The sequence below is a fragment of the Haliotis rubra genome, unplaced genomic scaffold (assembly GCF_003918875.1).
Source record: "Haliotis rubra isolate DU_JTF1 unplaced genomic scaffold, ASM391887v1 Scf762, whole genome shotgun sequence".
Lineage (NCBI taxonomy): Eukaryota > Metazoa > Mollusca > Gastropoda > Lepetellida > Haliotidae > Haliotis > Haliotis rubra.
This window is the reverse complement of record NW_025767482.1, coordinates 222394-237400: the sequence shown is the minus strand read 5'-3', so window position 1 is coordinate 237400 and position 15007 is coordinate 222394. Positions and strand designations below refer to the sequence as shown.

Here is a 15007-nt window from a genome sequence, read left to right as displayed (position 1 = left end):
TACCGAGTGGATCATAGTCACTGGCGTACGTAGTACTGACATAAAGTACCGAGTGGATCATAGTCACTGGCAGCATGACACTGACATAAAGTACCGAGTGGATGACATAACTGGCAGCATGAACCGTAGTACCGACATGGATCATATCCACACTGGCAGCATGACACGTAGTACTGACATAAAGTACCGAGTGGAGCCACTGGTATCATAGATCACTGGCAGCATGACACGTAGTACTGACATAAAGTACCGAGTAGATCATAGCCACTGGCAGCATGACACGTAGTACTGACATAAAGTACCGAGTGGATCATAGTCACTGGCAGCATGACACGTAGTACTGACATAAAGTACCGAGTGGATCATAGTCACTGGCAGCATGAACCGTAGTACCGCCATGTTCAGTATATGTCCAGGTATGATGACATGTACATATTAAGAACATACATTATGAAGAGCCAGGCGGTGTCAGGTGTGGTTGTGGTTGTGATGGGGTCGGCGAAGACAAAAGATTAAATCGTCAGTGCCTTTTCAAACCTTTAATGAGTATATTTTTAAAACCTGCCGCGACTATTTGACGTGGTTAAATCTCCTTTAAACTATTATTTTCCAGCAGTTTTAGGCATTTTACAGAAGTATATCCAGGGTCCAACCCCCGACCCCTGATACACAACCCCGAATATATAAGTGGTCAGCCTCTCACGAACTGCCCAACCCCCTGACCCCTGATACACAAGCCGGAATATATAAGTGGTCAGCCTCTCACATACTGCCCATCCCCGACCCCTGATACACAACCCCGAATATATAAGTGGTCAGCCTCTCACGAACTGCCCAACCCCCGACCCCTGATACACAACCCCGAATATATAAGTGGTAAGCCACTCACATACTACCCAACCCCCTGACCCCTGATACACAACCCCGATTATATAAGTGGTCAGCCTCTCACACAGTGCCCAACCACTGACCCCTGATAAACAACCCCGAATATATAAGTGGCCAGCCTCTCACACAGTGCCCAACCACTGACCCTGATACACAACCTCGAATATATAGGTGGTCAGCCTCTCACGCACTGCCCGACCCCTGATACACAACCCCGAATATATAAGTGGTCAGCCTCTCACATACTGGAGTTCTCAAGGGATATCCAGGGAGTGAAAAGCACAAATGACCACTTCTCCTTGTCATCTCCGTACGAAGGCACCCGAATGTCCAGTGGAACCTATAACAGCTGCCGGAGGCAAATCTGAACACCAATGTGGATCACGATAACTGATGGCAGTACCTGTACCGCTGGTACTTGGATGACATTGTCATTACAGTAAGATACACTCCGTGTATGTACAGCATAGGGAACATCGGGGACCTCCATCACAGCATCGTCAACATGATCTGTCTGTCCAGATAAAGGTCGTTCATAACTTGTCACTTAACGATAGTGATGTTAAACTGGTGTACCTACAGAAATACATGTTAGTAATGGACTTTGGAAGATTGCCTTATGGCATCATAACCGTATGGTTACTATGTTGGTGTCCTTCACTTCAGCTGATGGAACAACAGTGGTATATACATGCTCATTGCTAGTCGTGTTGGTGTCCTTCACTTCAGCTGATGGAACAACAGTGGTATACACATGCTCATTGCTAGTCGTGTTGGTGTCCTTCACTTCAGCTAATGGAACAACAGTGGTATATACATGCTCATTGCTAATCGTGTTCTTGTCCAACTTGCTGTACAGCTCAGCAGCTTCCTTTGTCTGCGATGCTTCAACAGTCTGACGTTGGCCAACAGATTTACTTTGTGACGTTTTCAGTGTCTCTGACACTGGGCTAGAGATGATAGGATCGACCGGTGATTCTGGGACATGGGAGATGACGATGTTGTCATATACGACAGCTTGTCGTCCTTTCTCAGTATCGGTAGATACGAGTTGTCCGAGTTTCATGGATTGCTGGGTTGCTTTGTGCTTTCTGTAAAAGAGATAATACCCTGGCAATATGATCAGAAATTACTTTAACAAAGATTATAAATTCCTGAACGTTTGCACGACGGATGAAAGTACAGTTTTGTTGTCACAACAGAGGATAACTGATTATGTCATCGTAATAGAACATTCTTCATTAATCTTTAATAAAGGTTTCGATTTAGGTATGCCTAGTGTGCTGTCTGTCATAGTGAGGCATTATGTTGCTTCCGATAGGCCTAATGTGTTGTCTCTGCCTGTGCGGACAGAGATATAGGCCGTTTCACACTGGTTACTTACCTCCTGCACTGTGATACAGATCGTTTCACGCTGGTTACTTACCTCCTGCACACAGATACAGGTTGTTTCACTCTAGTTACTTACCTCCTGCACAGAGACACAGGTCGTTTCACACTAGTTACTTACCTCCTGCACACAGATACAGGTCGTTTCACACTGGTTACTTACCTACTGCACAGAGATACAGGTCGTTTCACGCTAGTTACTTACCTCTTACACAGTGATACAGATCGTTTCACACTAGTTACTTACCTCTTGCACAGAGATACAGGTCGTTTCACTCTAGTTACTTATCTCCTGCACAGTGATACAGATCGTTTCACACTAGTTACTCACCTCCTGCTCAGAGATACAGATCGTTTCACTCTAGTAACTTACCTCCTGCACAGTGAAACAGGTCGTTTCACGATAGTTACTTATCTCCTGCACAGTGATAAAGTTCGTTTCACACCAGTTACTTACCTCCTGCACAGTGATACAGATCGTTTTACGCTAGTTATTTACCTACTGCACAGAGATAGAGGTCGTTTCAAGATAGTTACTTACCTACTGCACAGTGATACAGATAGTTTCACGCTGGCTACTTACCTCCTGCACCGTGATACAGGCCGTTTCACTCTAGTTACTTACTTCTTGCACTGTGATACAGATCGTTTTACTCTAGTTACTTACCTCCTGCACAGAGATACAGGTCGTTTTACTCTAGTTACTTACCTCCTGCACTGTGATACAGATCGTTTTACCCAGTTACTTACCTCTTGCACAGAGATACAGGTCGTTTTACTCTAGTTACTTACCTCTTGCACAGTGATACAGATCGTTTCACACTAGTTACTTACCTACTGCACAGAGATACAGGTCGTTTTACTCTAGTTAATTACCTACTGCACAGTGATACAGGTCGTTTTACTCTAGTTACTTACCTCCTGCACAGTGATACAGATCGTTTTACGCTAGTTATTTACCTACTGCACAGAGATAGAGGTCGTTTCAAGATAGTTACTTACCTACTGCACAGTGATATACAGATAGTTTCACGCTGGCTACTTTACCTCCTGCACCGTGATACAGGTCGTTTCACTCTAGTTACTTACTACTTTGCACTGTGATACAGATCGTTTTACTCTAGTTACTTACCTCTTGCACAGAGATACAGGTCGTTTCCCACTCTAGTTACTTACCTCCTGCACTGTGATACAGATCGTTTTACTCTAGTTACTTACCTCTTGCACAGAGATACAGGTCGTTTTACTCTAGTTACTTACCTCTTGCACAGTGATACAGATCGTTTCACACTAGTTACTTACCTACTGCACAGAGATACAGGTCGTTTTACTCTAGTTAATTACCTACTGCACAGTGATACAGGTCGTTTTACTCTAGTTACTTACCTCCTGCACAGTGATACAGATCGTTTTACGCTAGTTATTTACCTACTGCACAGAGATAGAGGTCGTTTCAAGATAGTTACTTACCTACTGCACAGTGATACAGATAGTTTCACGCTGGCTACTTACCTCCTGCACCGTGATACAGGTCGTTTCACTCTAGTTACTTACTTCTTGCACTGTGATACAGATCGTTTTACTCTAGTTACTTACCTCTTGCACAGAGATACAGGTCGTTTCACTCTAGTTACTTACCTCCTGCACTGTGATACAGATCGTTTTACTCTAGTTACTTACCTCTTGCACAGAGATACAGGTCGTTTTACTCTAGTTACTTACCTCTTGCACAGTGATACAGATCGTTTCACACTAGTTACTTACCTACTGCACAGAGATACAGGTCGTTTTACTCTAGTTAATTACCTACTGCACAGTGATACAGGTCGTTTTACTCTAGTTACTCACCTCCTGCTCAGAGATACAGATCGTTTCACTCTAGTAACTTACCTCCTGCACAGTGAAACAGGTCGTTTCACGATAGTTACTTATCTCCTGCACAGTGATAAAGTTCGTTTCACACCAGTTACTTACCTCCTGCACAGTGATACAGATCGTTTTACGCTAGTTATTTACCTACTGCACAGAGATAGAGGTCGTTTCAAGATAGTTACTTACCTACTGCACAGTGATACAGATAGTTTCACGCTGGCTACTTACCTCCTGCACCGTGATACAGGCCGTTTCACTCTAGTTACTTACTTCTTGCACTGTGATACAGATCGTTTTACTCTAGTTACTTACCTCCTGCACAGAGATACAGGTCGTTTTACTCTAGTTACTTACCTCCTGCACTGTGATACAGATCGTTTTACTCTAGTTACTTACCTCTTGCACAGAGATACAGGTCGTTTTACTCTAGTTACTTACCTCTTGCACAGTGATACAGATCGTTTCACACTAGTTACTTACCTACTGCACAGAGATACAGGTCGTTTTACTCTAGTTAATTTACCTACTGCACAGTGATACAGGTCGTTTTACTCTAGTTACTTACCTCCTGCACAGTGATACAGATCGTTTTACGCTAGTTATTTACCTACTGCACAGAGATAGAGGTCGTTTCAAGATAGTTACTTACCTACTGCACAGTGATACAGATAGTTTCACGCTGGCTACTTACCTCCTGCACCGTGTGATACAGGTCGTTTCACTCTAGTTACTTACTTCTTGCACTGTGATACAGATCGTTTTACTCTAGTTACTTACCTCTTGCACAGAGATACAGGTCGTTTCACTCTAGTTACTTACCTCCTGCACTGTGATACAGATCGTTTTACTCTAGTTACTTACCTCTTGCACAGAGATACAGGTCGTTTTACTCTAGTTACTTACCTCTTGCACAGTGATACAGATCGTTTCACACTAGTTACTTACCTACTGCACAGAGATACAGGTCGTTTTACTCTAGTTAATTACCTACTGCACAGTGATACAGGTCGTTTTACTCTAGTTACTTACCTCCTGCACAGTGATACAGATCGTTTTACGCTAGTTATTTACCTACTGCACAGAGATAGAGGTCGTTTCAAGATAGTTACTTACCTACTGCACAGTGATACAGATAGTTTCACGCTGGCTACTTACCTCCTGCACCGTGATACAGGTCGTTTCACTCTAGTTACTTACTTCTTGCACTGTGATACAGATCGTTTTACTCTAGTTACTTACCTCTTGCACAGAGATACAGGTCGTTTCACTCTAGTTACTTACCTCCTGCACTGTGATACAGATCGTTTTACTCTAGTTACTTACCTCTTGCACAGAGATACAGGTCGTTTTACTCTAGTTACTTACCTCTTGCACAGTGATACAGATCGTTTCACACTAGTTACTTACCTACTGCACAGAGATACAGGTCGTTTTACTCTAGTTAATTACCTACTGCACAGTGATACAGGTCGTTTTACTGTAGTTACTTACCTACTGCACAGTGATACAGATCGTTTTACGCTAGTTATTTACCTACTGCACAGAGATAGAGGTCGTTTCAAGATAGTTACTTACCTACTGCACAGTGATACAGATAGTTTCACGCTGGCTACTTACCTCCTCCACCGTTATACAGGCCGTTTCACTCTAGTTACTTACTTCTTGCACTGTGATACAGATCGTTTCACTCTAGTTACTTACCTCCTGCACAGAGATACAGGTCGTTTTACTCTAGTTACTTACCTCCTGCACTGTGATACAGATCGTTTTACTCTAGTTACTTACCTCTTGCACAGAGATACAGGTCGTTTTACTCTAGTTACTTACCTCTTGCACAGAGATACAGATCGTTTCACACTAGTTACTTACCTACTGCACAGAGATACAGGTCGTTTTACTCTAGTTAATTACCTACTGCACAGTGATACAGGTCGTTTTACTCTAGTTAATTACCTACTGCACAGTGATACAGGTCGTTTTACTGTAGTTACTTACCTCCTGCACAGTGATACAGATCGTTTTACGCTAGTTATTTACCTACTGCACAGAGATAGAGGTCGTTTCAAGATAGTTACTTACCTACTGCACAGTGATACAGATAGTTTCACACTGGCTACTTACCTCCTGCACCGTGATACAGGTCGTTTCACCTCTAGTTACTTACTTCTTGCACTGTGATACAGATCGTTTTACTCTAGTTACTTACCCTCTGCACAGAGATACAGGTCGTTTCACTCTAGTTACTTACCTCCTGCACTGTGATACAGATCGTTTTACTCTAGTTACTTACCTCTTGCACAGAGATACAGGTCGTTTTACTCTAGTTACTTACCTCTTGCACAGTGATACAGATCGTTTCACACTAGTTACTTACCTACTGCACAGAGATACAGGTCGTTTTACTCTAGTTAATTACCTACTGCACAGTGATACAGGTCGTTTTACTGTAGTTACTTACCTACTGCACAGTGATACAGATCGTTTTACGCTAGTTATTTACCTACTGCACAGAGATAGAGGTCGTTTCAAGATAGTTACTTACCTACTGCACAGTGATACAGATAGTTTCATGCTGGCTACTTACCTCCTCCACCGTTATACAGGCCGTTTCACTCTAGTTACTTACTTCTTGCACTGTGATACAGATCGTTTCACTCTAGTTACTTACCTCCTGCACAGAGATACAGGTCGTTTTACTCTAGTTACTTACCTCCTGCACTGTGATACAGATCGTTTTCTCTAGTTACTTACCTCTTGCACAGAGATACAGGTCGTTTTACTCTAGTTACTTACCTCTTGCACAGAGATACAGATCGTTTCACACTAGTTACTTACCTACTGCACAGAGATACAGGTCGTTTTACTCTAGTTAATTACCTACTGCACAGTGATACAGGTCGTTTTACTGTAGTTAATTACCTACTGCACAGTGATACAGGTCGTTTTACTGTAGTTACTTACCTCCTGCACAGTGATACAGATCGTTTTACGCTAGTTATTTACCTACTGCACAGAGATAGAGGTCGTTTCAAGATAGTTACTTACCTACTGCACAGTGATACAGATAGTTTCACACTGGCTACTTACCTCCTGCACCGTGATACAGGTCGTTTCACTCTAGTTACTTACTTCTTGCACTGTGATACAGATCGTTTTACTCTAGTTACTTACCTCCTGCACAGAGATAGAGGTCGTTTTACTCTAGTTACTTACCTCCTGCACTGTCATACAGATCGTTTTACTCTAGTTACTTACCTCTTGCACAGAGATACAGGTCGTTTTACTCTAGTTACTTACCTCTTGCACAGTGATACAGATCGTTTCACACTAGTTACTTACCTACTGCACAGAGATACAGGTCGTTTTACTCTAGTTAATTACCTACTGCACAGTGATACAGGTCGTTTTACTGTAGTTACTTACCTCCTGCACAGTGATACAGATCGTTTTACGCTAGTTATTTACCTCTTGCACAGAGATAGAGGTCGTTTCAAGATAGTTACTTACCTACTGCACAGTGATACAGATAGTTTCACGCTGGCTACTTACCTCCTGCACCGTGATACAGGTCGTTTCACTCTAGTTACTTACTTCTTGCACTGTGATACAGATCGTTTTACTCTAGTTACTTACCTCCTGCACAGAGATACAGATCGTTTCACACTAGTTACTTACCTACTGCACAGAGATACAGGTCGTTTTACTCTAGTTAATTACCTACTGCACAGTGATACAGGTCGTTTTACTCTAGTTACTTACCTCCTGCACTGTGATACAGGTCGTTTCACTCTAGTTACTTACCGACTGCACTTTGATACAGATCGTTTTACTCTAGTTACTTACCTACTGCACTGTGATGCAGACCGTTTTACTCTAGTTACTTACCTACTGCACAGAGATACAGATCGTTTTACTCTAGTTACTTACCTCTTCCACAGAGATACAGGTCGTTTTACTCTAGTTACTTACCTCCTGCACTGTGATACAGATCGTTTTACTCTAGTTACTTACCTCTTGCACAGAGATACAGATAGTTTTACTCTAGTTACTTACCTACTGCACTGTGATACAGATTGTTTCACACTAGTTACTTACCTACTGCACTGTGATACAGATCGTTTCACTCTAGTTACTTACCTATTGCACTGTGATACAGATCGTTTCACTCTAGTTACTTACCTCTTGCACAGAGATACAGATCGTTTCACTCTAGTAACTTACCTACTGCACTGTGATACAGATCGTTTTACCCTAGTTACTTACCTCCTGCACTGAGATACAGATCGTTTTACTCTAGTTACTTACCTCCTGCACTGAGATACAGGTCGTTTTACTCTAGTTACTTACCTCTTGCACAGTGATACAGGTCGTTTTACTCTAGTTACTTACCTCTTGCACAGTGATACAGATAGTTTCACTCTAGTTACTTACCTCCTGGACTGTGATACAGATCGTTTTACTCTAGTTACTTACCTACTGCACTGAGATACAGATCGTTTTACTCTAGTTACTTACCTACTGCGCTGTGATACAGATCTTTTCACTCTAGTTACTTACCTACTGCACTGTGATGCAGATCGCTTCACACTAGTTACTTACCTCCTGCACAGTGATACAGATCGTATTACTCTAGTTACTTACCTCCTGCACTGTGATACAGATCGTTTCACACTAGCTACTTACCTCCAGCACAGTGATACAGGTCGTTTCACTCTAGTTACTTACCTCCTGCACTGTGATACAGATCGTTTTACTCTTGTTACTTACCTCTTGCACAGAGATAGAGGTCGTTTTACTCTAGTTACTTACCTACTGCACTGTGATACAGATCGTTTCACACTAGTTACTTACCTACTGCACTGTGATACAGATCGTTTCACTCTAGTAACTTACCTCCTGCACTGTGATACAGATCGTTTTACTCTAGTTACTTACCTACTGCACTGTGATACAGATCGTTTTACTCTAATTACTTGCCTCCTGCACTGAGATACAGGTCGTTTTACTCTAGTTACTTACCTCTTGCACAGTGATACAGGTCGTTTTACTCTAGTTACTTACCTCTTGCACAGTGATACAGATCGTTTCACTCTAGTTACTTACCTACTGCACTATGATACAGATCGTTTTACTCTAGTTACTTACCTACTGCACTGTGATACAGATCGTTTCACTCTAGTTACTTACCTACTGCACTGTGATACAGATCGTTTCACTCTAGTTACTTACCTACTGCACTGTGATACAGATCGTTTTACTCTAGTTACTTACCTACTGCACTGTGATACAGATCGTTTTACTCTAGTTACTTACCTCCTGCACAGAGATACAGATCGTTTTACTCTAGTTACTTACCTACTCCACTGTGATACAGATCCTTTTACTCTAGTTACTTACCACTTGCACAGAGATACAGGTCGTTTTACTCTAGTTACTTACCTACTGCACTGTGATACAGATCGTTTCACACTAGTTACTTACTTACTGCACTGTGATACAGCTCGTTTTACGCTAGTTACTTACCTCCTACACTGTGATACAGATCGTTTCACTCTAGTTACTTACTTCTTGCACAGAGATACAGGTCGTTTTACACTAGTTACTTACCTACTGCACAGAGATGCAGGTCGTTTTACTCTAGTTACTTACCTCCTGCACAGTGATGCAGATCGTTTCACACTAGTTACTTACCTCCTGCACTGTGATGCAGATCGTTTCACACTAGTTACTTACTTCCTGCACAGTGATACAGATCGTATTACTCTAGTTACTTACCTTCTGCACTGTGATACAGATCGCTTCACACTAGTTACTTACCTACTGCACTGTGATGCAGATCGTTTTACACTAGTTACTTACCTACTGCACTGTGATACAGATCGTTTTACTTAAGTTACTTACCTCTTGCACAGAGATACAGGTCGCTTTACTCTAGTTACTTACCTACTGCACTGTGATACAGATCGTTTTACTCTAGTTACTTACCTCCTGCACTGTGATACAGATCGTTTTACTCTAGTTACTTACATCTTGCACAGAGATACAGGTCGTTTTACGTTAGTTACGTACCTCCTGCACTGTGATACAGATCGTTTTACTCTAGTTACTTACCTCTTGCACAGAGATTCAGGTCGTTTTACTCTAGTTACTTACCTCCTGCACTGTGATACAGATCGTTTTACTTTAGTTACTTACCTCCTGCACAGTGATACAGATCGTTTACTCTAGTTACTTACCTACTGCACTGTGATACACAGATCATTTTACTCTAGTTACTTACCTACTACACAGAGATACAGGACGTTTTACTCAGTTACCTTACCTCTTGCACAGTGATACAGATCGTACATCTACTCTATTTACCTACTTCACTGTGATGCAGATCCTTTCACACTAGTTGCTTCACCTACTCCACTGTGATGCAGATCGTTTCACACTAGTTACTTACCTCTTGCACAGAGATACAGGTCGTTTTACTCTGGATTACTTACCTACTGCACTGTGATGCAGATCGTTTCACACTAGTTACTTACCTACTGCTGCACTGTGATGCAGATCGTTTCACTAGTTCTTACCTCCTGCACAGTGATACAGATCGTTTTACTCTGATTGCTTACCTACTTCACTGTGATGCAGATCCTTTCACACTAGTTACTTACCTACTCCACTGTGTGCAGATCGTTTTCACACTAGTTACTTACCTCTTGCACAGAATACAGGTCGTTTTACTCAGTTACTTACCTACTGCACTGTGATACAGATCGTTTCACACTAGTTGCTTACCTACTGCACTGTGATACAGATCGTTTTCCCACTAGTTACTTACCTCCTGCACAGTGATACAGATCGTATTACTCTAGTTACTTACCTACTTCACTGTGATGCAGATCCTTTCACACTAGTTACTTACCTACTCCACTGTGATGCAGATCGTTTCACCTAGTTACTTACCTACTGCACTGTGATGCAGATCGTTTCCACGGCTCTAGTTACTTTACCTACCGCACAGAGATACAGGCCGTTTCACACTAGTTACTTACCTCCTGCACGGTGATTCAGGTCGTTTGACCTTAGTTAATTACCTCCTGCACAGTGATACAGGTCGTTTCACACTGATTCTTACCTACTGCACAGAGATACAGGTCGTTCACGCTAGTTACTTACCTCCTGCACAGTGATTACAGGTCGTTTCACGCTAGTTACTTACCTCCTGCACAGTGATACAGGTCGTTTCACGCTAGTTACTTACCTCTTACACAGTGATACAGATCGTTTCATGCTGGTTACCACCTCCTGCACAGAGATACAGGTCGTTTCACACTAGTTGCTTACCTACTGCACAGTGATACAGATCGTTTCGCTCCTGGTTGCTTACCTACCGCACAGAGATACAGGCCGTTTCACATTAGTTACTTACCTCCTGCACAGTGATACAGTTCGTTTTACTCTAGTTACTTACCTCTTGCACTGTGATACAGATCGTTTTACTCTAGTTACTTAGCTACTGCACTGTGATACAGATCATTTCACTCTAGTTACTTACCTCCTGCACAGAGATACAGATCGTTTTACTCTAGTTACTTACCTCTTGCACAGAGATACAGGTCGTTTTACTCTAGTTACTTACCTACTGCACTGTGATACAGATCGTTTCACACTAGTTACTTACTTACTGCACTGTGATACAGCTCGTTTTACGCTAGTTACTTACCTCCTACACTGTGATACAGATCGTTTCACTCTAGTTACTTACCTCTTGCACAGAGATACAGGTCGTTTTACACTAGTTACTTACCTACTGCACAGAGAAGCAGGTCGTTTTACTCTAGTAACTTACCTCCTGCACAGTGATGCAGATCGTTTCACACTAGTTACTTACCTCCTGCACTGTGATGCAGATCGTTTCACACTAGTTACTTACTTCCTGCACAGTGATACAGATCGTATTACTCTAGTTACTTACCTTCTGCACTGTGATACAGATCGCTTCACACTAGTTACTTACCTACTGCACTGTGATGCAGATCGTTTTACACTAGTTACTTACCTACTGCACTGTGATACAGATCGTTTTACTTTAGTTACTTACCTCTTGCACAGAGATACAGGTCGCTTTACTCTAGTTACTTACCTACTGCACTGTGATACAGATCGTTTTACTCTAGTTACGTACCTCCTGCACGGTGATACAGATCGTTTTACTCTAGTTACTTACATCTTGCACAGAGATACAGGTCGTTTTACTCTAGTTACGTACCTTCTGCACTGTGATACAGATCGTTTTACTCTAGTTACTTACCTCTTGCACAGAGATTCAGGTCGTTTTACTCTAGTTACTTACCTCCTGCACTGTGATACAGATCGTTTTACTTTAGTTACTTACCTCCTGCACAGTGATACAGATCGTTTTACGATAGTTACTTACCTACTGCACTGTGATACAGATCGTTTTACTCTAGTTACTTACCTACTACACAGAGATACAGGACGTTTTACTCTAGTTACTTACCTACTGCACAGTGATACAGATCGTTTCACTCTAGTTACTTACCTACTGCACTGTGATGCAGATCATTTCACACTAGTTATTTACCTCCTGCACAGTTATACAGATCGTATTACTCTAGTTACTTACCTCCTGCACTATGATACAGATCGTTTCACACTAGTTACTTACCTCCTGCACTGTGATGCAGATCGTTTCACACTAGTTACTTACCTCCTGCACCGTGATACAGATCGTTTTACTCTAGTTACTTACCTCTTGCACAGAGATACAGGTCGTTTTACTCTAGTTACTTACCTACTGCACTGTGATACAGATCGTTTCACACTAGTTACTTACCTACTGCACTGTGATACAGATCGTTTCACACTAGTTACTTACCTCCTGCACAGTGATACAGATCGTATTACTCTAGTTACTTACCTACTGCACTGTGATGCAGATCATTTCACACTAGTTATTTACCTCCTGCACAGTTATACAGATCGTATTACTCTAGTTACTTACCTCCTGCACTATGATACAGATCGTTTCACACTAGTTACTTACCTCCTGCACTGTGATGCAGATCGTTTCACACTAGTTACTTACCTCCTGCACTGTGATACAGATCGTTTTACTCTAGTTACTTACCTCTTGCACAGAGATACAGGTCGTTTTACTCTAGTTACTTACCTACTGCACTGTGATACAGATCGTTTCACACTAGTTACTTACCTCCTGCACAGTGATACAGGTCGTTTGACGCTAGTTAATTACCTCCTGCACAGTGATACAGGTCGTTTCACGCTAGTTACTTACCTACTGCACAGAGATACAGGTCGTTTCACGCTAGTTACTTACCTCCTGCACAGTGATACAGGTCGTTTCACGCTAGTTACTTACCTCCTGCACAGTGATACAGGTCGTTTCACGCTAGTTACTTACCTCTTACACAGTGATACAGATCGTTTCACGCTAGTTACTTACCTCCTGCACAGAGATACAGGTCGTTTCACACTAGTTACTTACCTACTGCACAGTGATACAGATCGTTTCGCTCTAGTTACTTACCTACCGCACAGAGATACAGGCCGTTTCACACTAGTTACTTACCTCCTGCACAGTGATACAGTTCGTTTTACTCTAATTACTTACCTCTTGCACTGTGATACAGATCGTTTTACTCTAGTTACTTAGCTACTGCACTGTGATACAGATCATTTTACTCTAGTTACTTACCTCCTGCACAGAGATACAGATCGTTTTACTCTAGTTACTTACCTCTTGCACAGAGATACAGGTCGTTTTACTCTAGTTACTTACCTACTGCACTGTGATACAGATCGTTTCACACTAGTTACTTACCTCCTACACTGTGATACAGATCGTTTCACTCTAGTTACTTACCTCTTGCACAGAGATACAGGTCGTTTTACACTAGTTACTTACCTACTGCACAGAGATGCAGGTCGTTTTACTCTAGTAACTTACCTCCTGCACAGTGATGCAGATCATTTCACACTAGTTACTTACCTCCTGCACTGTGATGCAGATCGTTTCACACTAGTTACTTACTTCCTGCACAGTGATACAGATCGTATTACTCTAGTTACTTACCTTCTGCACTGTGATACAGATCGCTTCACACTAGTTACTTACCTACTGCACTGTGATGCAGATCGTTTTTCACTAGTTACTTACCTACTGCACTGTGATACAGATCGTTTTACTTTAGTTACTTACCTCTTGCACAGAGATACAGGTCGCTTTACTCTAGTTACTTACCTACTGCACTGTGATACAGATCGTTTTACTCTAGTTACGTACCTCCTGCACTGTGATACAGATCGTTTTACTCTAGTTACTTACATCTTGCACAGAGATACAGGTCGTTTTACTCTAGTTACGTACCTTCTGCACTGTGATACAGATCGTTTTACTCTAGTTACTTACCTCTTGCACAGAGATTCAGGTCGTTTTACTCTAGTTACTTACCTCCTGCACTGTGATACAGATCGTTTTACTTTAGTTACTTACCTCCTGCACAGTGATACAGATCGTTTTACGATAGTTACTTACCTACTGCACTGTGATACAGATCGTTTTACTCTAGTTACTTACCTACTGCACAGAGATACAGGACGTTTTACTCTAGTTACTTACCTACTGCACAGTGATACAGATCGTTTCACTCTAGTTACTTACCTACTGCACTGTGATCCAGATCATTTCACACTAGTTATTTACCTCCTGCACAGTTATACAGATCGTATTACTCTAGTTACTTACCTCCTGCACTATGATACAGATCGTTTCACACTAGTTACTTACCTCCTGCACTGTGATGCAGATCGTTTCACACTAGTTACT

The 15007-nt window shown here is 41.9% G+C and overlaps 1 protein-coding gene across 2 annotated transcripts in view; it reads right to left on the bottom strand.

Moving 5' to 3' along the window:
- Positions 1-524: 524 nt before the first annotated feature.
- The window catches only part of LOC124260424 (cell wall protein DAN4-like), a 35634-nt gene continuing 21151 nt past the window's right edge, over positions 525-15007 (bottom strand). Inside the window, exons 8-9 of one of the 2 annotated variants that reach the window (XM_046694736.1) lie at positions 1698-1979; positions 525-1634 (exon numbers count right to left, since the gene is read on the bottom strand). In XM_046694736.1, the coding sequence (XP_046550692.1) occupies positions 1514-1634; positions 1698-1979 (403 nt within the window). In that variant the 3' untranslated portion in view covers positions 525-1513. Of the gene's footprint in view, positions 1980-15007 lie in introns of both variants that reach the window. The other variant, XM_046694735.1, reaches the window with a different exon arrangement.